The sequence below is a fragment of the Macrobrachium rosenbergii genome, chromosome 6, assembly GCF_040412425.1.
Source record: "Macrobrachium rosenbergii isolate ZJJX-2024 chromosome 6, ASM4041242v1, whole genome shotgun sequence".
NCBI classification, from domain to species: domain Eukaryota; kingdom Metazoa; phylum Arthropoda; class Malacostraca; order Decapoda; family Palaemonidae; genus Macrobrachium; species Macrobrachium rosenbergii.
The window spans coordinates 41,531,512-41,556,267 of record NC_089746.1 but is presented as its reverse complement, the minus strand read 5'-3'; the positions used below and the strand labels follow the sequence as shown (position 1 = coordinate 41,556,267).

Genomic DNA, 24,756 nt, shown 5'->3' with positions numbered 1-24,756 from the left:
TGCCAACCTAGAGTCTGAATTTGACCATAAGTTTGAGTTAATTGTGAATTCTATGGCCCAATTGGGGTCATCGGTTCTTGCCGTAATGGTTCAAGTTAATAAAGGTAGTGTCATCAGTGTAAGTGAAGTGTTAGTGGAGGAGCTGGCTGCCCGTCCTGCCGACTCTCCTAGACAATGGTCCCTGGCACACTCCCCTGAACCTGGGAGAAGCCATACTGGAGGGCCAAGGGTAGTCGGCCCCTCAGTTGCCCATTGCAAAGTCCCAGGGTGCAACGTTCAGCCATTGGAAAGGCGTCTTTTCGGAGGTGCATCGTCTTTCTCTGAGTTTGGAGGCATCTAGCCCCGATGTCAGGTGCCAGTGGCGCAAAAGTGATAAATCTAGGCCATTGAAAAGGCCAGCAATGGATGTATCCCACACCCCTCAGGTGCCCAGTAAGAAGTCTCGCTCTACGACGCTCGAGGAGCCTTCATGCAGCTTTTGGGATAGTCTCGAACATTTTTTCCCAGTTTGCTCAGATTCGAAATGACGAATTTTGGCGCCTAAGCACTCGTCTTTGGCGCCTAAGGAGGCGCATGGCATTCTGTATCAGCTGTGGATGCTACAGTGTCTGAGTGCCCCTTAGCGCCCGACGTTTGTATCTTCGAGCAACCAGTAGCGTAAGTGCAGTGACTTCCCAGCTCCAAGTAGCTTCCGAGTGCCCATTGGCGCCCGAGAGTGCAGTTCCCTCCTCAAGGGACTTGGCGCCAGCCCCTGTCTTGTCGGCGCCAAACCCCAGACTTCAGACTTTTTGTAAAGTTATGGACCCAGCTTTGGTTCCCATCCAGCAGAGATTAGATGATATTTTTGGTTTTTTGATAAAGCCTCCTTTTGCAGCTAAGCCAACTGCAGGTGTATCTCTTTCTCCAGGGTTGTCTGACAAAGAGGAGTCAAATAAGGATGTGGAAGAGGATTCGACTCCTTTTGCTTATGCAGCACTCCTCAGTTTTATACCACGGAGTTTCCCCTGAATGTTCTCTCATGTCTACCTTCAACCTACTGAAAACTCAGGTTGCCCAAGATTGCTCTCTACTTCTGCTAGGAAGGTGCTCAGCAAAGTAGATGCTTGGCTCTTAGTCAAGGGAGAGCAAGGGAAGGCTTCTTATAGCTTTCCTCCTGCCCGTCTTTTGCATAGAAGGTATTCTTCTTATGCCACTGGAGAAGCTCCTTCCTGGGAGCTGCTGCCTCCTCCCAGGGACTTCTCTGGCTTGATTGATTCTTCTTGGAGATGGGCTAAAGTGATTTTTCATCAGGAGATTGATCATCTACTTCAAAACCTCTTCAAGGTGTTCGAAGTAATTAGTTTCTTGGATTGGTCGGTGGGCGCCTTGGCATGGAAAATACAGGACTGTTCCTCTCTCCCTGAGGACTTCGTCTTGGACACTCTGTGCGTTCTCTCTTGTGCCGATAAAGGAGTTAGAGATAGCTCTAGGGAACTAGCCTCTCTTTATACGTTGGGTGTTTTTAAAAAAGAGAGAGTTATGATGTTCATATACCACCAAAGGAGTGACTGCAGCACAGAAGTCTGCTCTCCTTTTTTCTCCCTTGGTGAAGGACTTTCTGTTCCCACAGTCGACAGTTAATGACATTGTGTCTTATCTACACAAAAAATCGACCCAGGACCTTCTGTCTCAGTCAGTGAGATGTTCTAAGGATCCTCCTTCATTTAGTGGGAAGTCGGCCTTTCCTCTACAGTCTCATCACTTTCATGGCAGGAGAACAAGACCTTCCAGACCATGTTCCAATGTTCACTTGTCGTCGTGTGCAGTCAAGAAGTCTGCATCGAGATCCTCATCAAGAAAATGAAGACCTAGTCTTCCGTGCTCCAGTGGGTGCCAGGCTCCAACTATTCTGGGAAAAATGGAGCGAAATGGGAGCGAAACAATGGATCATTCAAGTCCTCAAGGAGGGCTACAATATCCCGTTCAGGGAAAAACCTCCTTTAGTCAAGAAGCCTATCGTCTTGACCGCCTACTCCTTAGGCTCAGAGAGTTTTGTGGCCCTCTCGGAGGAAGTTTCCACCCCTCTTAACAAGAAAGCTGTAGAGATAGTCGAGGATGTAGATTCAAGGGATTTTACAATCACTTCTTTATGGTTCCCAGATCATCGGGAGGATGGAGACCGGTCCTGGACGTAAGTGCACTGAATCTATTTGTTGCAGGATGCATATTTCCATGTCCCTGTTCATCCGGATTCGAGGAAGTTCCTCAGATTTGTTTTCCAGGACCGAGTCTTCCAGTTTCAAGCCCTATGTTTTGGGTTATCGACGGTCCCTCAGGTTTTTACTCGTGTTCTCGCTCCCCTGGCAGGATGGCTCCATCTCAGGGGCATCAACGTTGCTCTTTACCTAGACGATTTGCTCCTTCGCTCTCCGACTAAGGATCAATGCATGGAGGACCTTCGCAAGACCCTTTGCCTAGTCAACAATCTAGGTGTGGTCATCGATCATCAGAAATCCCAACTGGCTCCTCCTCAGGAGATAGTTTATTTGGGGATGATGCTGAACTCTAGCTTTTCAGGCTTTTCCATCCCCCAAGAGAGTGGAATCTTGTCTGAAAAGTGTAGACAAGTTTCTCTCTCTCCAGACTTGCTCTGCCAAGAGATGGATGAGTCTCCTAGGAACTCTAGCCTCCATAGAGCAATTCGTATCCCTGGAAAGGCTACACATGATAGTTTTTTATTTTTTTCTTTGAGCCAGCTGGGACAGGAAATGGCATCCAGACTCGTTCGTGTTCCCTGTACTCCCAAAATAAAGAAGCACCTGCTCTGGTGGAAGTCAGGAGACAGGCTGCTGGAAGAGAAGTCCCTTCTCATCCAGAACCCAGACCTAAGCTTTTATGCTGATGCATCAGCCTTAGACTAGGAAGCTCTCTAGGAGACAAGAAGGTCTCCTGGAGGTGGTCACCAGTTCAACAGAGGCAGTCCATCTGGGATGAATTGCCTCTGTTGAAGGCAGTTCATCTGGGATTGCAAGCCTTTGCCTTGGAAGTTTCCAGGAAGACTGTAGCAGTCCATTCAGACAATACCACAGCACTGTCTTACATAAGTAAACGAGGGTGAACACGCTCCTTCTCCCTTTGCAGGGGAGCAAGGGATCTTCTACTTTGGGCAAACAAGAATCGGACGAAATTAGTAACGAGATTTGTCCAGGGCAGACTGAATGTCCTGGCAGACCAGCTAAGCAGGCGCGATCAAGTAATTCCAGCGGAGTGGACTTAAGATCCACAGGTTTGTCTGGAACTTTGGAGACTGGGGGGGAACTCCGACTTTGGATCTCTTCGCGACTTCCAAAAATCATCATCTACCTCTTTTTTTTCGCTAAACCCAGACCCCTTGGCATGGGCGATGGATGCCATGATACAGGACTGGTCAAACAAAGATCTGTATGCCTTCCCAAGGTTCAGGATGATACGAGAAGTCCTGAACAAGTTCCGGTCACACCAAAATGTGTCAGTGACACTAATAGCCCCATTCTGGCCTCTTAAGGGAATGGTTCCCAGACCTTCTGGAGATGTTGGTAGACTTTCCAAGGCTTATACCACAAAAATGCAATCTGCTCAGACAACCCACTTCAGATGGGTCCATCTAGGGTTGTCAAATCTAGCACTGACAGGTTACAGACTGTCAAGAAATTACTCAGGGCTAAGGGATTTTCAAGGGCAGTTGTGGACTCTGTTGCAAGATGCAGACGCCAGTCATCCACCAATGTCTGTCAACATAAGTGGTCCATATTCCACAAGTTGGTGTAGAACTCCAGGATATTTCCGATCCTATTAGATCATTTGATACCTGTAAGACAAGGGATTCACAACCAGTATCTTGGAACCTAGATGTGGTTCTAAAATGGCTCTCTAGCCCTGCCTTTGCACCTCTTAATTCCACATCCCTTAGAAATCTTACGAAGAAGACCCTCTTCCTGGTAGCCTTAGCCACTGCTAAGAGAGTCAGTGAGATACAGGCGATTAACAAGAGAGTTGGATTCCCTAAGGAGATGCGGTTTGCTCCTACACACTGGGGTTTCATGCAAAGAACGAGACTGTGTCTAAACCTTGACCTCGTTCTCTTTGTATAAAGAATTTAATGGAAGTGCTTGGTTCGGAGGATGAATGAAGAAAGAATGCTTTGTCCAGTAAGGGCTTTGAAGTTTTACCTGCATAGGACTGAGAGAATAAGGGGTCCTGCCAGTAACCTACAGTGTTTGTTCAAAGACCCTTTGTGGCCCTTACGAAGAATGCCCTTTCTTACTTTCTAAGGGACCTCATTCATGAAGCACATTCTCAGATTGAAGAATTTCCTATTCTTAAAGTTATAGCTCACGATATTAGAGCCGTAGCTACGTCGTTAGCGTTTAAGCACAATCTCTCCCTCTTTCCATTCTCCAAACGACTTATTGGAAATGCAAGTCAGTGTTTGCTTCCTATTGCTTAAAAGAAGTGGAAACCATTTTTAATAACTGCAGTACCCTAGGTCCATTATCAGTGGTTGACATGGTATTAGGGAGGAAGGGTAGGAAGTGTCCCTTACTGGTGATCAGAATGGCCCTTCACTTAAAGCCCCCACTTATGTAGCAGGCGACTCTCGGCTTTACTGCCGTGCCGCTGCAGTTAAGATGAGCGCCAACCAGAGGCATTACCTTCCTGCAGCAGCTCTCTTAACAGGTAAGGATACAACAAGTATTGTCTCAATACTAGAAAATTTTCTATTCTCAGATTCATTACATGTACTAATGTTTTGGGGTAGAAGATGTCCATGCATCCCACCTCCTTTCAATGTGGGAATCAGCGATGTAATTACTTGATAAGTTACTTATATAGAATTGACATTTTTATAATAAAATAAAGTTTTAAAATAAAGTTTTATATATACTTACCAAGTAATTACAGAAAGGGAGCCCATCCTCCTCCCCTTGCATGGCCATTGAGGCACAAACAAATTGAAGTGCTTTGCTGAGTTGTTCCTATCTTTCCCAAAAGTGGGTGGGACTATCTATCTACAACAAAACAAAAGAATCGCTACCGCGAATTTTCAGATTCTAGCTGCCAAACTAGTTAGATACTATAGCTATGTAATTACTTGGTAAGTGTATTTAAAACTTTATTTTATTATAAAAATGTCATTTCTCAAACTCTTCAATTGTCTCAAACCTTTGTTTCAGACAGATTTCACTCCCTTAGCAACATCAGCTCCTTCATTGGCCTCTATTTTTCAGTATAGTAGAAATTTTGTTTACCCATCCCATGCTTATTTGCCCGAACTTCCACTCGGCACCACTTATATATTTTTCTATTATTTCATTTTGAATTTCTATAGTTTTTCTCTCTCTTTGCCTTGCTAGCATCTCTAGCCTTCTTATGAATCCTGATGACATAGTACATTATCACTCAGTTAAGAAGAAGAAGCATGTCTATAGATTTGATCCACAGTTAGGTCAATGGTGTTGTCAACAGGGACATAGTCAAGGGAGGTGATTATGCCTACTGTCAGAGACTCCTTGATTCCCCAGGAATTCAGCCAGCTTCACCATGAAAACAACCCCACCTCTCCCATGCTAGATTAATTTAAGAGGGCTAATTTGCCGTACCAATTTTAATGTGTGGTCATTAGACGTCTGATTGCATACACTATTATGATCCTTATGCACCTCTCCAGGCATATTTCCTGTTATAATCAAGAGGGAAATACCGAAAAATATATGTAAGACACACATCACACCAATTTATCAGAGATGCCCTTGTCAGTTCCATAAGTATAAATGGTAATCCCCCAATCAACGACACCTACATACCTTACAGACCTACACATTCTTGCTGAAAAAACCAACCTAAGCATCACAGAAGAAACATTTCACTCCTCTGTACCACTTTTAGATAGCCCCAAACATCTACTCTATCTATAGATAATATGAGCCCCTGAGCAACCTATAGCATCAAGGGCACCATCCTTCCTACTCAGACCCTCATCAACCATTCACCTGCTTTTTCCAGAGGTTGAGACATCATGACCCACTCACATACTGAACAGAATCGCGCAGTTGGTCTGCAGCCGAAGTCACAAAGTGTTCATTGGTATATCGTGTGCTACATCATCAGCACCAAAACTTGCAAAGGCCACACATAAGTAGCTAGTGTCCCACCATTATTCCACTCTGGACACACCCTCTATTGCTATTATTTCTCTCAGAGAAAAGAAGAAACATCAACACACCTACAAAACTATTTCCACAGTACTGTACTGACTACCATAAAAAAACTATAGCTATGCTACTGGACTTGACTCCTCCCATTAATCCAAAAACTGACCTAAACCATTTGTCAGATCTGCCTACCAACTTACACTAGTTTCAGTGTATTTCTTTTTAATTACAGATTTCTGTCACTTATGAAAAGTAATGTAAAATATCAATACAGTAGAGTATTTTTGCCCATAAAGTTGAAGTAATGAGCATTGGCCACCTCTTATCCCCTAGTGTACCAGACAGAAAGATATGATTTTAAAAACTGAGAAAACATGTGTAAAATCAATTCTGATGAAGCAGCAATAATCTTCAATAAAACATGATTAAAAGAGGTCTCCTACTTTTATTATTATTATTATTATTATTATTATTGGTAACTGGTCTCAGAGTATAAAGTTATTTTTACCCACAATTTAGTTAAGCAGAGGATTTGATCTTATTATGTGAAACCATATAGAAAACATGGGTAGTGTAACGTTAGGAAATGCATAAGAACAAGGGACTGGCACTTTTAAAGAATCAGAGGTGGAAGACATAAAGAAAATATAAATACTTATAACCCTAGTCTATAACCTTGTAGAAATTCATACAATGGATTTTGTGTTGTTCTTGCTCACTTAGCAATTTTATCAAACCTATTCACATCTTCAATGCTTATATCTTCCTTTATTTCTCTAGGAGAATGTTGGTATCAACGTTGCCACCAGTGACAGCAACCTTACTGCTAAGTGATGCTCAAGTATTGAAGGAACTCGTGAGATTATTGTAATGCGGTGGTGCCATGAAAACTGCTTATGGTTCATTTGCTCAGGTGAAAGAATCTTTATTTATACAACCATCAGATTCCAGGTTTGTCTTTCCGTAGTATTATCCATCTTACTTTCATTACCTCCAACTTTTTTCTCTCTACATGTAGATAGTAACAAGTGGAAGCAATTAACAGTCTTCAGATGAAAGAGTGTTGATGTGACATAATGTGGTTTGCCATGGTGCTGTTTGGACAATGCAAATTTGCCGGTATTTGTATTGGCTGTACAATTACATCAGCACAAATCACATGTCTTGCTTTCACTTGACCTTCCTCTGTCCTACCAAAGAAATCTAGAAGAATAAGAAAAGTTTTACTAATTCTGTGTTAAATTTCTTTGCAACAGCAATAACAGTATCTCCAGCTTCTGCAACCACAAAAGCCACTCCTTCAACTAGCCAAACCACAACATTTACAACCACTCCATTAACAACAAAAACTTCTCCAACCACAACAACTGCAACCAGCTCCACTACTACAAGACATATTGCAACTAGTACAAGTGGGCCAGTTCCAGCTAAAACTACTACTGCAACAGCCACCACCACAGCCCCAACATCTACCACAAGAAAAACTATCACCAGTATAACTACCTCAGCTGCTGCCACCACCACCACTACAGTCCCAACAAGCACAATATATGTACCTACCATAACTCCTATGACTGAAAAAACCATACACAGTCCAACAAGCCCAGCCACTGCCACAACCATTGTGTCAACAGCCACAGCACCAATTCCAACCACAATCATCACAACTGGAAAAAACATCACTGACATAACAAGCCCCATTACCTCAACCAACATTGTCCCAACAACTACAACACTTGTTCCAAACAGAACCATTGCAATTATCCCAACTACAAGCTCAGTCCCAACAACATCAATACATGTTTCAACCACAACTGTTACACCTGGAAAAGCCATCATCAGCACAAAAAGCCCAGTCACCCCCGGTGTACCAGTGACCACAACGCCTGTTCCAACAACAACCACTGCAAGTGGAAAAATTATCACCAGTACAGCTAACCCAGCCACCAACACAACTGGTGCATCTGGAAAACCCACCATCTTTACAACCAGATCAGCTACAACTACCACAACTATACCAACAACCACTAAACCTGTTCCATCCACAGCTACTGTAACTGGAAAACTCAGTTCTAGTACCATTGGCCCAACCACCACCACTGGCACTGTCCCTATAGTCACAACACCTATTTCATCCACAGCTACTATAATGGGAAAAACCATCATTAGCACTAATAGCCCAACCACCACAACCATTGTTCCATTTACAACTAAAACAACTGAAAAGACCAATATCAGGCAAACTAACCCAACCTCCAGTACTGCACATGGACAAACTTTCACTGTTACAATTATCCCAACCACCACAAGCGCATCACTGCCTACAGTTGAATCATCCACAACATCTGACCACATCACAACTGAGGTAGTACCAACAGCTACAACTGGTCTTACACAGTCAAATGTGATGACATCTACTCTCAGAACTCCAAGACCTGGGGAATCTACCACAACAGGCCATTTATCTTCAAGCCCTCCAGCTTCTTCAACATACACTACTACCGGTAAGTTTATACGAAGAAATGAGTGCGTTCCACTTTTCTTTTTCTTAATTAGTTTATAGTGAAGTATGAAGAAGGGGTTCCGAAACATGACCAGAAAAAAAAGCAATGCCAACTACTTTTCTGGGGATTCTGTGGATTTGTAATCCGAGATTCAGAGTGTCTCAATTACCCAAAGTTGGCCATGATGATGGGAGAGTATATATATTTTAAAATTTTATTACCTAAACACAAATGAGTAGCAAATATCTCACTGTTACACAATACTGTCTTAAAGCAATTTAATAGGGCATCAAAATGTTGCAAAATAAACTTTTTTTATTAGAATAATTCCCCTTCATTTGGTATTAATCGATGCATTTTTGTACATGAAATATATTTTACTATCAGTCATGCTACCATTGAAAAAGTTCTGTGCTTGATTAAATGTTTTATTATTAATTTTTTTAATATTCATTGTAGTCTAATGAAACATCCAAGAAATCTTTATGTGTGTCCTCATTCAGAAGACTATGCAATAGTGTAGTATAGGGGCAATCTTTCCCTTTGTGTACTACTACTTTATTTATTTTTTTTTATGACAACCAGCTTACTCAAAGACTATGTGTAAAGTCAAGCAAAGTGCTCTTGCAGAGCAGCATACTGGTGCTCTGCAATATCTGACAGCTGTTTCCTAATGGAAATTTTTGTCCTACTCTGGAGAAAGTGTTATAGGTGTATTTGTTTGGTTCATTGTACCAGTGTCACGGTACTTATGTTCTTTACTCAAATCCTGGATTTGTTTACAAAATCTTGATATTTTATGCATTGTTATCACATCACTTTTACGGATATTGTTTGCATTAGTATTATAGTGTCACAGTACTCTGTTTTTAACTAACATCCCGGATTTGTTTCCTAATACACCATATTCCATGCACTGTTGATTACATTATTTTTTATGGGCATTGCTTGCAATATTACTGAAATTCTCCAGTCCAAATGAAAAACCACATTTCCTTCTCATCTGAGTATAAAGCGGTGATGTATGAGCCATAGATTTCACAATACATGTACTATGAGTTGAAATGTTCAAGGCAAGTAAAATAACTGGGATGTCATTAAATATCCTTCAGTTACAGAATAACATATATCTTGGCCAATTAATATTGCACGATGCTTATTTTCTCACTCACTTCAAGTTTTTCACTAAAAATTTTGAGAGCTGCTAGTTCTTTTAGTACCTTAAATGCTCTTCCAATTATCCCATGAAAAGAAAGGCGGCATCTGAAACACTATCTCCTTAGGCAAGTTTGTATATACAGAAGGCTTCACCAACAGTTACTCTGTTGCTTAAAAAATTTAAACTAACACAGCTAATTATCACTTAGGTCAACCATTTAAAAGGTAATTATTTTCACCAACTTGATGTTAGACGAAATTGATGAAAATAAGTTTCAAAATAATGGATTCCACAATGTTAGACTAGACAAGAATGCCCCTGAATATCTCGCCAAGCATTCATTAAAGTAAACTTTAGAATGTTCATTTGTATCTGCAACTTTGAATTCCAGTTCCTCAGAATAATACATTCAGCATGGTTTATTTTAGTAACACTTATACTGTGTCTGTGACATTGTGACATATGTTTTTCTTATGCACTGAACTGTAGTCATTCAAAAGTCCCAGCAATGTATTAGGCAATGCTTGCAATAGTCATATGTATCAGGTACAAATGAATATAGTGACTTAGAAATCTGAGTTCTTATGAAATACGTAAATTTTCAGTCCCTTGGAATCCCCAAATCTCTATAAATAAATCGTAGTTTTATTCTGTGTCACCTTTACACAAAAAAAATAATTCACAGATTAATTTGCAGGCCCGGAACCATTTAGCGTATAATTACAATTAAAGTTTCTTAATTTAGGTTCTTCCATTATTTTAATTAGCTTTCTTTAGCATGAAGTCACGTTTGCGCAGCTTGTATAGCATAACCAAATGATCCTTTCACCACAGAAGCCCCAGTTATTTTTGATATCTACACTAACTGTAACATAACTGAACAAGTTATAAATACGTGTATCACTTTTTGCAGCCTGTTACAGGTCACATAATGACAATAAAATTGATATAACATAATCAGCAAAAATTATGCGATTAGTGTATGAATTCAGTCATCAGGACTCTTCCATCAACCCAAATGGCAAGCGAATGTCACAACAGTGGAGCCTCAACTCGAAAATCTACTGATCACTTTAACAAGGTACAGGCATTATTAATAACAGCACCAGTAACTTCGTAACTTCTCGATTTCCTCAAATATTTTAGATATTATCATTACAAATCTTGAATCCATGTAGCAAATAAAGATACCATCTACATGTGGAGCAAGATTCATTATACAGGCATGGCAAAAAGTGAAACTATCGCTTTATCCTCAAAATAGGTATTATAGTCGGTAGATGGCTATTTCACTTTCACTGCTACGACTGCTATGTATGCATCAATACCCATTTTGGAAGGACAGGGTGCTGCTTTTATTGGTCATCTGAAGTGTTGAGAAGGTTACAGTATAGGTAAAAGGATAGAATAAACTTTTTAAGATGGTTTCATCATGGGTCCAAAACGTAGGTAGATAGTTTGGTGAAAAGTTTATATAATTTAAAAGTGATGGAGGGGAAGGGTTTCACACGCAGAAGCTGAGGGAGTGAATTCAAGTTAAAGGTGAATGTTGCACTGTGTGTACAGGAGTTTGTCATGCAGTTGGTGAGTCTTCTGTGTAGGTCTGTGTAGCAGCTTTTACTGTGGAAGTTTCCTGCACTTAGTCATCTGCTAATGTGCGAATTTGGCGCTGACTGTTTCAGATTTTAGGAAACAGACCCTATCAGCCAAAATTGCCCATATTTATAGTGCCCCCCGATTTTACGTTTCACATTCCTGCGGTTCACTTTGTCGCAGATTTTTGTGGAACACATCATTCACTTGTCTGCGGGGGAAATTTCACTAATTTGTTGATTTTTCTTTGGACCGTATCTCTAAAATTATCACTAATTCACTTTTTTCGTCGACCAACACTATTTATTCACTAATTACTGTATTTTTTCATTAAAATGTATGTATTCTGAGAGAGAGAAACCAGTTTTATATAAGTAACTTACCAAGTAATTACATTGCTTTTAGTTTCTATTATCGGCAGCTTAAAATTTTGAAATTCACGGGTCGCGCTAGTTTGGTTTGGGTTTTGGTGATGTGCCCCGCCCACTTTCAGGGAAAGGAGAGGATCAACTAGCAAATGAGCTTCAGTTTGTTTCTGCTGGCTGATGGCTGTACACCACTTGTTAGCAGCAGCTGTTTCTTTTTCGGAATTTGTCTTTCCTTTTGTTATTTCATCGCTTGGTGAAATATTCTGTATTGGTAGCCTTTTCGGCGTATTTAGATAGTGTTAGATCATTAATCGTGACCTTAACTCCTTTGAGTATTCCTGATTTTTACTTAACTTCCTCGGTTTTTTCATTACGTCTGACTCTAGTTTGTCTAGCTTTCGGTATTGCAGTAAAGGCTGCAATACTCGTTTGACCAAGGAAACCTATGACTCTCATACAGTCTGCACAGGCTGTAGGGGACAAGTATGTTCTGATGAGTTAACTTATAGCAAATGTGTTGACTGGGATTTAAAGAGGTGGAAGACTTTGAAATCACACTTGAACAAACTGGCTATGGATAAGAAAAGAAAAGCTAGCCAGGAATCTCTTAGTCCTACTATTAATAATGTTGACGTTGATATTAACATTCCTGTGATGTCTGCTAATCCCATTAACGATCCCTCTCCTGTGAAACCCTCTCCTTTACCTGTCTTTCGTGCTTCCGAACCCGACCCCCATGCCAGGCTCGAGTTAAAGAGTGATAAAAGATTTTAATTGATCGTCAAATCCATTGCCAAGTTAGCTTTGTCCGTCAAAGTGCTTATGGATGATAAGTGTTTCGGAGTGCCCTTTAGTCCCCAGTACTAGTGTTGTGTCAGTGGAGCGCACAGTAGCACCCAGTGCAAGTGAAGTGTTGGTGGAGGAGGTGGCTGCCAGACCCATCCAGTCTCCTAGGCAAATGTCAATGACATACTCCCCTAAACCTGGGAGAAGTCAAACTGCTAGCCTAAGGGAGATCGGTGGTGTCTGCCCTCGGGTAGTTGCCCCCTCAGTTGAACCTGTTACTAAATCCCAGGTTGCAGCCAAATGCCAATGGAAAGGGGTTTCGTTGGACGCCGCTCATCGTCTTTCCTTGAGTTCAGAGGATTCCTCTCCAAAGTGGCAGTGGCGCTTTGTAGATGAGTCACATCCATTGAAAAGATGTGCTAGGTGTATTTCATGTCCTCCTTCAGTGCCTTGCAAGAAGTTTAAGGATCCCTTGGATAGTCCTCAGCCTTCGTGTAGTGGTTGGGACAGCCCAGAGCAGTTTTCTTCGGTTCCTCCTGTTGTAGAGAGTCAGGAAATGTCTTCTAAACGCTCCTTGTCTGGTATATGCTCAGATTCTCACAGAGTATCTTCTTCTGATCGTCTCCCAGCGCCAGAACCTGCTTTGGCTCCCAAGCACCCAGTGGTGATGAAGACTCCTACTGGCATGAGATAACAAGTGGTGTCGTTTCCACAAGAAAGGGTTTTCATCGAATCGCTAATTGTCCATGAGGCGTTAACAACAGTAACTGACTACTGATAACATCTTTGAGGAAACACAATATAATTCTTCAACATTATTGCATCGACCCATGACAGTTACTACAGGTCCAAAACTTCTCTTATAACTGAGCTATCAAAAATAACAGAACATACAATGATCTCAGATTTTACAGTTTGAATTGGTAAAACAACTATTATTAATACAGCTACCACTGGAAATACAACTAGAGCAATTATAAAAAAACCAAGCATACCAATACATCAGGAACTACTTCGGTTTCTAATTTTACTGCTCCCCTACAAAAACAGGTACATCCAGTATGCAGCTACTTTCCAAAGACCCTACAACAAAATGTGATGTAGCTTCCATTGGTTCAACAACTACATTGGGAGAAACTACTACTGGTGGATCCTCTTCTGCTGCATCTAACACTTCCACATTCTCTACAAGTACATATATTACAATTAAGCCTTAGTCTATCTTAGATTCAACAACAAGTCCTTCAACATCAATATGTCGATTAGTACAGCTGCTGCAACTCTTTTTACATGAGAATTCTGTAGTATCTATAATTACGGGTTTAACAACTAGACCTCAGACCTCTATAGACCAAGCAATAGCATGCCTTATAATGATGGATACTACAACAACAATTGAGCATATTGTTACTGATCCCATGACTGCAACTCTGCTTAATAATTCTACAGCCTCCACCTTTATAGGTAAAAGTATAAAACCTAAAATTTTGCCAGATTTAACAACTGAAGATGATACTATAACATTAGATTTAATAACCATAAGGAACTAAACAACAGGTAACCCAACTACATTTGTTACACCCAGAACTTTCACAGCTCCTTTCGTTCATCCTTCAAGTATAACTGGACCAGCATCAATAATTCAACAAAAAATCTCATTCATTAATTACTGTTTCCAAAAGCTCTACAGTTACTGAAGGTCCCATAACTACAACCAAACTTGAAACAAAAGCATCACTCCAGCTACAGGGCAAATGGCCATTAAGCCTACAAGTTCTATAAGCCTTACAACTACTAGTTGTATATCTTCCAAAGGTTCATCAACTACTACATATAACTCTGTACTTACTACTGCTCCAAGACTTTCATTAGTTTTACAGTAACTGGTAATAGAACTGCATATCATTCAGTTTCTATAGCTTTTGTTACAGCTCTGAAACAAAGTACTAATCATTCACCAGGTAATACTAAACCTGTTAGTAATGCAGTTGCGCCAGTTCTTATAAAAGCCACAATTTTTACAACACCTAGTATTACAGCAGCTAATGAACATGCATATTCTATTGTTCCAGAAACTTCAGTAACAAAAATTACAGGTAGTCACACCATGACTTCTCCAGCAGTAACAATAATTACAGCTGGTCACATCATGACTTCTCCAGCGACTACCAAAAGCTTTAAAACTGCTGGTATACCACCTAGTACACCTCCAACCTACAAAATCCCACCATCAGCTGGACAAACTATATCTCAACCGGGAACAATTGGTGAAACCAAATCAACTTCAACTACTGTGATCACTCATGTTAATGTTACTCCGGGTCCTACTGTTATTAGCTCCCAAATTACTCCAGATACTTCTTTAAATGTCAGCCCAATAACTTCTAGACCTGCAGCTTCCACAAGTCGACCAGCCACTATGAGACTAAGTACAACCAAACTTACAACAATCACTACACCAATAACCTCCACAATCTCTGCAACTATGGGAACTACAATTGCTGCAGGTTCTATGACTTCTCTTGAAACAGCTCTGCTACAGACCTCTGAACATACAGCTACTCCTGCTACAACAGACAGAACTGGTCCAATAACTATGATTAATCCAACTAACACTGGACCCACGACTACTGCAATTAAAAAGAAAACTAGCTCGCCAATAACTTCAAGACCTATTACATCTACTGAGATTACTGATACAAAATCTTCAAAAACCGGTAAAGTATTGTCAAATTGTTTGTGTAAGGTTTTGCCTTTTAATGAACAATAGAAATTTCATTTTTTTATATTTTAACTGCATTTCCGCAGCTCAGAGTAAGGCTTCTCTGATTTTAGTTACAAAATCAATTACAATACTTACAGTATTTTACTTACTTCAATGACGACATGAAGAAATTAAGACAAAAATTATTTGATTAATATAACAATAATGATGAAGATATGAAATATATTCAACCCAGGCAAATGCTTCACTGTAAAGTACATAGGGTTCTATGAAATGAAGATGTTTACATTGATCAACCTCCTATTCAAAACGAATAGCGATCACAACAAAAATTTCCCTTGTACTGTATTTATTTTCTTGTATTTTTCAGTTTTATGTGTTGTTTCATTGTAAAATTTCATTTGAACCTCTTGAACAACAAAAGGCAATTCATAAATTGTATACTTTTCAATGAGAACGGTCTTCAGCAAATTGAGAGAATGTTTCAAATGCCCTTAATGTACTCTTCTACAGTATATAAGTCTGTTCTTTGTTTTCATATTCATCCTCCTTTTTGCTTTCATATTAGTTTGTTTGTGGACTTGAGAAATTTGAAGGGTTTCCATATAATCACTGATGTGCATGTCGACAAAGTCTGTCAAATTTGGCCCGCTGAGGTCTCACAAAACTTGTCCCAAACCTGTGAAACTTTTCATAAACTAAGAAGACTTAGTACTTTCTCCAACATGTCCGTATATTACATATCATATTTTTTCTTTCATTATGAGCAATTTCAACCAAACTTGGTATAATTATGACTTACTATCTGCAAAGGAATACTGTGGGGGTAAGACATCACTGGCACCAAATGGGGTGGGTGTGAGAAGGGGGTGACGTAAAAATACCCGAAAAAGACAGATATTAGTGTCTAATCCATAATTTACGAGGTCTCTGGGATGAATAGTAACACTCCCTATGCCCTCAAAGTCCACGTTCAGCCCCGATAGTAACGGGTGATAAGGAATGAAAAATAAAATTTTAAAAATGACAGACATCAGTGTCTAATCCATAGATTTCGAGGTTGCTGAGAGGAGTGGTGACACTCCCGATGCCCTTCAAGTCCAGTTTCAACCCCAATAGGAATGGGGGCTAAGAAGGGGTGCACTATAAAATGTCAAAATCAAAAATGCTGGGCAATGTAATTGAAGTAGCTATCTAAACAGGAAAGGGAGAGACTGAGAGGGAGAAGAAGCAAGAGAGAGAGAGAGAGTGTTTATCAGCTTTCATTCAAAGTTTTCCCCAGGGTCAGAATGGGTATAATATAAAGTATCAAAAACACTGGACAATGTGATTGAAGCAACTCTCTTAACAGGAAAGGGAGGGAGTGAGAGGAAGAGGAAGTGAAAAAGGGAGCAGAGGGGTGTTAGTGATGTGAAAGAGAGAAAGAGTGAGGGAGAGAGAGAGAGAGTGTGTGTGTTTATTGGTTGTCATTCAAAATTTTCCCTGGGGTGAGAAGGGATGAAATATAAAATGTCAAAAAATACTGGGCATTGTAATTGAAGCAACTATCTTAACAGGAAAGGGAGAGTGAGAGGGGGAGAAAGTGAGAAAGCAAATAGAGGGGGTGTTAGGGAGGAGAAAGAGGGAAAGAGTGAGAATTTATTGGTAGTCATTCAGTTTTCCCTGGAGTGCCGGGTTGGTCAGCTATCATATATATATATATATATATATATATATATATATATATATATATTATATTATGTTATATATATATATATATATATATACAGGCAGTCCCAGGTTTACGACGGTTCCGGCTTAAGACGTTCCGGAGGTTACGACGCAAATATATTCATCAGAAATTATTTCCCGACTTACGACGATGTTCCGGGGTTACGACGCCGTCGTCGCCGATCCGACAGAAGAAATATGGCCCCAAAATGGCAGAATAATCATAATTTGAAGGTTTTTTTGATGTAAAACTCAATAATAATGCAGTTTACATCGTTTTCAATGCACCCAGAGCATTAAAAGTAAGGTTTTCTTATGATTTTTGACGATTTTCGACGATTTTCCGGCTTACAACGATTTTCGGGTTACCACGCCAAGCAAGAACAGAACCCCGTCAGAAACCGGGACCGCCTGTATATATATATATATATATATATATATATATATATATATATATATATATATATATATATATATATATATATATATATATATATATATATATATATATATATATATATATATATATATGTATATATATATATATATATATATATATATATATATATATATATATATATATATATATATATATATATATATATATATATATATATATATATATATATATATATATTATATATATATATATATAGTATATACAGTATATACAGGGTGTTTCAAATTAGAGCCCCCTGCAGCATAAACTAAAAAGTTTCTCTCTGAGTATTTAATGTTTTTTGTGGCCTCCATCTGCCTGTACCATAGTCTGCATTCTTGAGGGGTATGATTTCAGCAAATCACAAAAAAGCTGAGACTCAAACTCCATTACCCTGAGCACTTCTGTCACCTGTCTTCGCAGGTCGTTGAGGCTTGGTATACCATCATAGTTCACTGTGCGCGCTTCAACACGATCCTTTAAGATACTACCAATGTTTTCACATACATTAAGGTCAGGGGAGCTACCTGGAAATTCACTTGATGAGAAGAAATCGATACCACTGTTTCGAAGCAGCTCCTGTGTCTGAAGAGCCTTGAAACATGGTGCCTTATCATGCAAAAATGTGACTTCTTCAACACTAACACATTTTCAGGATCTTTGAAGAAAGGAAATACTCCACCAGTAAGCACAGTCTCTCTGAAGTATTCGCAATTCCATGACTCTCCTTTTTCTTTGATGATCCACATTAACCGTTTGGCTGTGAAACAGAGAAAAATTCCCAAACATTCAGGAAATTTCACAACTTGGCGATAGCGCACGTCATCGCTGATATCATCCAACTTTGCAGCCCAATGATGTCCTTTTTGTGATTTGGCTTCCTGACTGTAAATGAAGAATTCATCTGATGCGGCAACATGGAGAAAGTCAGCTTCATCCCAATCTTTAAGAAATGAACCACAAAACCATGCACAGTCTTCTCTCCGTTACTGAGTGATGTTGGGCTTGCTGTTAACATGAAATGGCTTGATACCAGATTTTTTCAACTCACGATATACAGCACTATAACTTCTCTTCTTTCCCCCTTTTTTTTCTAGTTCAAGCACCAATTTATGTAAAGACTTTCTTGGTCAACCCGCTGCCTCAGCTATGATGTCTTTTGACTCCTGAGAAAGGACTTCAGGCCTTCCAAGATTCTCACTCTTTTCGTGATGACAGTCATATGGATTTTTGTTCCAGTTTCTTTTAACAAAAGATTCATCTCTTTTAATATTTAGCTATCAGGGAACGTGAAATGAAGGATGCGCCAGCATCCCTGGCCTCTCTGAAGGTTATAGCCCGGATTTGGTCAATCCATCTGATTTCCTCCAAGTCATTAGCCATGGCTGTATCTAACTCCGTCACTCAGTCTGAAAATAGAAGAAATGTAAAATGAAAAATAGCTTAATAGAAACGTAAAATAATGTACTCGGAGATAGGCTATAGCATAAACTTCATAACTTTCCATTTGTTCTGTGGAGGGGGGCCTCTAATTTCAACACTACAACGCATTTATTCACAACCTTATTTACAAATAAAACGAAATATTACTTCCCATTTTGCTTTCATTCAACATGACACTACAAAATAAATCAAAGCAGTTATAGATAGGGGGAACAGGTTGGAAGGTAGAGTAATTATAATACTTAAATGGCGAGTTGGTGAGTTATCCTTCGTGGCTGGGGGTTCAGCTGAAGAGATGATACTGGTGCGGTGGCTTCGGGCTTGAAGACGTCACAGAAGCAATGTCTTCAGGATGGGACAGCAGATGGAGTTTTTCCAAGAATCCAGCAATTGTGCAAATGGAGTGCAGGCAGTGCTGGTAACTCCTCCTCACTTCAGGCAGGAAGTGCTTAGCAACTGATCCTCCACACAGGCAGGAAGGGCTGATTCCTTCTCTTAATCACTGGTGTGCAGGGCTCGCTGCTTCACATCGTCTCGAACATGGAGGGCTTAGAGGCTTCTAATTACAAGCAGGAAGGGCTGGCTGCTTCTCTTTGTCACAGACAGGACAAGATTTTATGGAGATAAGAATAAAAGACACGTGAAGGGGATACGCCCATCGAAACCTTGCTTTGTCCGACCTCTGATTGCCCTCTCTCTGTCTCTCTCTGTTTGTATATGTCTTGGGCAGTCTCTTCTGGAAGCTTATGTACCACTGTATGGGCAAAGCTAATGACATCATTCCCATATAAGGATTTTTTTAATTTTGTGCATACTGATTGGTTCCTTAATAACCGCCCATTTCCAGTTACACCATAGAAGCTTCCAGAACAAATCCTTGATACAAAGTGGATCGAATATTGCGCCATGTTACAAAGGCATGGCATGAGATAACAAGTGGTGTCGTTTCCACAAGAAAGGGTTTTCATCGAATCGCTAATTGTCCATGAGGCATTGACAACAGTAACTGACTGGTGATAACATCTTTGAACAAACACAGGAAGCAGTCACGTCATGGAAAAGAGATATTTCTTTTTCAGTATATTTGTTCAACATTATTGCATATACCCAAGACAGTTACTAGAGGTCCCATAACTTCTCTTGCAACTGAGGTATCATAAATAACAGAACATACAATGACCTCAGATTTTACAGTTTGAATTGGTAAACAACTATTATTAATACAGCTACCACTAGAAATACAACTAGGACAATTATGAAAAACCTAGCTCACCAGTACATCAGGAACTACTTCGGTTTCTGAGATTACTGCTAAATCTTTGGTATCTCATTATCCAATATCCCTACAAAAACAGGTATCATCCAGTATGTAGCTACTTTCCAAAGACCCTACAACAAAATGTGTTATAGCTTCCAATGGTTCAACAACTACAGAGGGAGAAACTATTGCTGGTGGATCCTCTTCTGCTGCACCTAACACTTCAACATTCTCTACAAGTACAGATATTACAATTAAGCCTTAGTCCATCTTAGGTTCAACAACAACAAGTACTTCAACATCAATAGGTCGATTAGTACAGCTCCTACAACTCTTTACATGAGAATTCCTTAGTATCTATAATTACTGGTATAACAACTAGACCTCAGACCTCTATAGGCCAAGCAATAGGATGCCTTACAATGATGCATACTAAAACAACAATCGAGCATAATGTTACTGATCCCATGACTGCAACTACAATTAATAATTCTACAGCCTCCACTTTATAGGTAAAACTATAAAACCTTAAATTTTGTCAGATTTAACAACTAAAAATTCTACTATAACATTAGATTTAACAACCATAAGGAACTAAACAACAGGTAAGCCAACTACATTTGTTACACCCAGAACTTCCATAGCCCATCATCAGCAATTCAACAAACATTATCTCATTCATTAATTACTGTTTCCAAAGGCTTTACAACCAAACTTAAAACAAAAGTATCACTCCAACTACAGGGCAAATGGCCATTAAACCTACAAGTTCTGTAAACCTTACAACTACTAGCCCTATATCTTCTAAAGGTTCATCAACTACTATGCAGCTAACTACAGATAACTCTGTACTTACTACTACACCCAAGACTTTCATCAGTAACTGGTAATAGAACTACATATCCTTTACTTTCTATAGCTTTTGTTACAACTTTGAAACAAAGTACTAGTCATTCACTAGATAATATTGGACCTATTAGTAATCCAGTTGCCCCGGTTCTTATAAAAGCCACAGTTTCTACAACAACTACAGTAGTATTACAGAAGCTAATGAACATACATATTCTATTGTTCCAGAAACTTCAGTAACAGAAATTACAGCTGGTCTCACCATGACTTCTCCAGCTACTACTAAAAGCTTTATAACTACTGGTAAGCCACCTAGTACACCTCCAACCTACAAAATTCCACCATCAGCTGGACAAACTACATCTCAACCAGGAACTATAGGTGAAACCAAATCAACTTCAACTACTGTGATCACTCATGTTAATGTTACTCCGGGTCCTACTGTTATTAGCACCCAAATTACTCCAGATACTTCTTTAAATGTCAGCCCAATAACTTCTAGACCTGCAGCTTCCACAAGTCGACTAGCCACTACGGGACTAACTACAACCGAAGTTACAACAATCACTACACCAGGAACCTCCACAACCTCTGCAACTATGGGAACTACAATTGCTGTAGGTCCTATGACTTCTCTTGAAACAGCTCTGCTACAGACCTCTGAGCACACAGCTGCTACTGCTACAACAGACAGTCCTGATCAAACTACTGTGATTAATCCAACTACCACTGGACCTACGACAACTGCAATTAAAAAGAAAACTAGCTCACCAATAACTTCAAGACCTACTACATTTACTGAGATTACTAATACAAAATCTTCAGAAACCGGTAAAGTATTGTCAAATTGTTTGTGTAAGCTTTTGCCTTTTAATGAACAAAAGAAATTCAAGTTTTTTATATTTTAACTGTGCATTTTTGCAGCTCAGAGTAAGACTTGTCTGGGTTTAGTTACAAAATCAATTACAATACTTACTGTATTTTACGTACTTCAATGACGTCATGAAGAAATTGAGACAAAAATTATTTTATTATTATAACAGCAACGGTGAAGATATGAAATACATTCAACATCCAATTCTGAATGCCATAAAACAGGAAAATGCTTCACTGTAAAGTACGTAGGGTTCTATAAAATGAAGATGTTTACATTGATCAACCTCTTATTCTAAACCAATAGTGATCAAAACAAAAATTTCCCTTGTATTTATTTTCTTGTTTTCTTGTATTTTTCACTTCTGTGTTGTTTCATTGTAAAATTTCATTTGAAAGTGAAAATTTCTCGGTGTTCCTGGGTGGTAGAGTGATACCTCGGTTAACACTCTAAGTTGTGATTATGCTGGGTCGTACACTTCCATAAGTATTCATTCCTACTTTATATTATCTCGTTTATTCTGTGACATGGTGTAAAACTCCTTCAAATTAATAATTAAATTAATTTAGGATACTCTGTTAGAACATCAATGAATACGTCATATTTACAGAACTGTTCTTTCTTCAAGTTCGTCTAGCAAAATCTGAGAGCTAAAGTAACAACTTTCTGGTAAAATGTAATGTTTTCAATTTGCCCGATAAAAATAATTTCTCTTCATGTAATGTCGAGGGCAGTCAAAACCAGACACTAAAATGAATGTGCATTATTGCACAATAGTAAGAATTTGGACATCCAAACATTATAGATATAGCATCCATTTTAAACAAACAAAATAAATGGGCTGTGTTTGTCTAAAGCATAAAGATTAATGAGCCAAGGTATGATAAAATTTGTGAACTATTTTCTTTTCCTATACTGGCATCATAACAAAGAAATCTTATGTTTTGAATTGCTATCCATATACTACAAAAGGAACTGGAAATTTTGCGTGTAATCTTGTGTTCGATATTTTCTTTTTTAATTTTTTTTTTTTTTTTTTAAGATATATTCAGCAATAATTTCCACACTGCCCTGTTCTTAATTTTGCAAGACTGAAAGGACATTAGTTTCATATTGGTTGCTCAATTTAATATTCCCTGTATCCATTTGGATAAATCACTTTTATCTATGTTTCCACTAGTCGGAGCAGACGTGATGGGTTATCATACCAGCCTAAACATAAGCAGTTGCATGTACACCTACAATATCTTACATGTATAAAGATTTGTATAAATTCTATTATCGATTATTTCCAGTTAGGCTCATACTATATAATAGAAAATTCTTCATACCAAGGTTGCTTCCTGTCTCAGTTGCTAACACATTCTGTTCTCAAACATAAACAACTTGTATTGTTAAATATCACTACCATTACTATTTAATCGTATGTTTTTCTTCATAAAAATACAATACCTTTCCATACATTCCACTAACCCAAATCTTACAACATTGCAAAAGTATACAATATTACATTTCGGTTTGTCATTTACCTTTAACAAATTTTACTGATTTAGTGCAAAATGTTGACTAAAGAATTATGTTACTTCTGAAAGGGATTCAAATTAGAAGGGGGCCTTTCTGAGGTCTCATTGGAGTCTATATTATATCTCTAAGGGCTGAGTCATCCTCTAAGGGTTCTTCATCTACGCAATGAACTCCCAGGTTCTTTCACCTTGGAGTTTCTAGTAGGTTTTGCGGCCAGGTAGAAGGAGATTCTGGTGTTTTTTCAGTCAAAAAGTAGTTGCTGACGAGGTGGTCAGGGTATTTTTTGCAAGTTTCATAAACGAGTCATAAATAATTGCATGTTAACCTATGTTGTTTCTTTGTCTAAAACCTCTTGTACAACGAAAGGCAATTCATAAATTGTATACTTTTCAAATGAGAGTCTTCAACAAATTGAGAGAATGTTTCAAATGCCCTTAATGTAGTCTTCTACAGTATATGAGTCTGTTCTTTGTTTTCATAGTCATCCTCCATTTTGGGGTCTTGTGTCTCTAATTTCCATGTTTGTCAGCTCATGGAATAATGGTACATTGTAATACTATTGCATCCTCTTGCCAATATCTCGCTCTGTAAGCTTGCTTTCGTATTAGTTTGTTTGGGGACTTCAGAAATTTGAAGGATTTCCATATATTCACTGACGTGCATGTCGGCAAAGTCTGGCAAATTTTGCCCGCTGGGGTCTCAAAACTTTTCCCAAATCTCTGAAGCTTTTTATAAACTAAGGAGACTTAGTACTTTCTCCAATATGTGTGTGTATTGCATATATTTTTTTAACATTATGAGGAATTTCAACTAGACTTGGTATAATTATGACTTACTATCTGCAAAAGAGTACTGTGGGGGTAAGACATTACTAGCACCAAATGGGGTGGGGGTGACATGTAAAAATACCCGAAAACGACAGATATTAGTGTCTAATCCATAATTTTTGAGGTCACTAAGACAAATAGTAACACTCCCTATATCCTTTAAGTCTATGTTCAGCCCCTATAGTAACGAGGGATGAGGAGTGAAAAATAAAATTTTAAAAATTACAGATATCAGTGTCTAATCCTTAGTTTTCGAGGTTGCTGAGAGGAGTAGTGACACTCCCGATGCCCTTCAACTCCAATTTCAACCCCAATAGGAATGGGGGTTGAGAAGGGGTGCAAAATAAAATGTCAAAATAAAAAATGCTGGGCAATTTAACTAAAGCAGCTATCTAAATAGGAAAGGGAGAGAGTGAGAGGGAGAAGCAGCAAGAGAGAGAGTGAAAGAGAGACAGACAGACAGACATTGAGAGATAGAGAGAGAGAGAGAGTGTTTATTGGTTGTCATTCAAAGTTTTCCCCAGGGT

At 39.1% G+C, this 24,756-nt stretch overlaps 1 protein-coding gene across 6 annotated transcripts in view; it reads left to right on the top strand.

The window, feature by feature from the left end:
* LOC136839469 (mucin-2-like) overlaps nt 1-24,756 on the top strand; it is a 422,431-nt gene that overhangs the window by 316,795 nt on the left and 80,880 nt on the right. For 5 of the 6 annotated variants that reach the window (XM_067105549.1, XM_067105546.1, XM_067105547.1 and 2 more), the window contains exons 3-5: nt 6,951-7,083; nt 7,427-8,674; nt 21,233-21,835. In XM_067105549.1, coding sequence (XP_066961650.1) covers nt 7,041-7,083; nt 7,427-8,674; nt 21,233-21,835 — 1,894 coding nt within the window. In that variant the 5' untranslated portion in view covers nt 6,951-7,040. The remainder of the gene's footprint in view (nt 1-6,950; nt 7,084-7,426; nt 8,675-21,232; nt 21,836-24,756) is intronic. The other variant, XM_067105548.1, reaches the window with a different exon arrangement.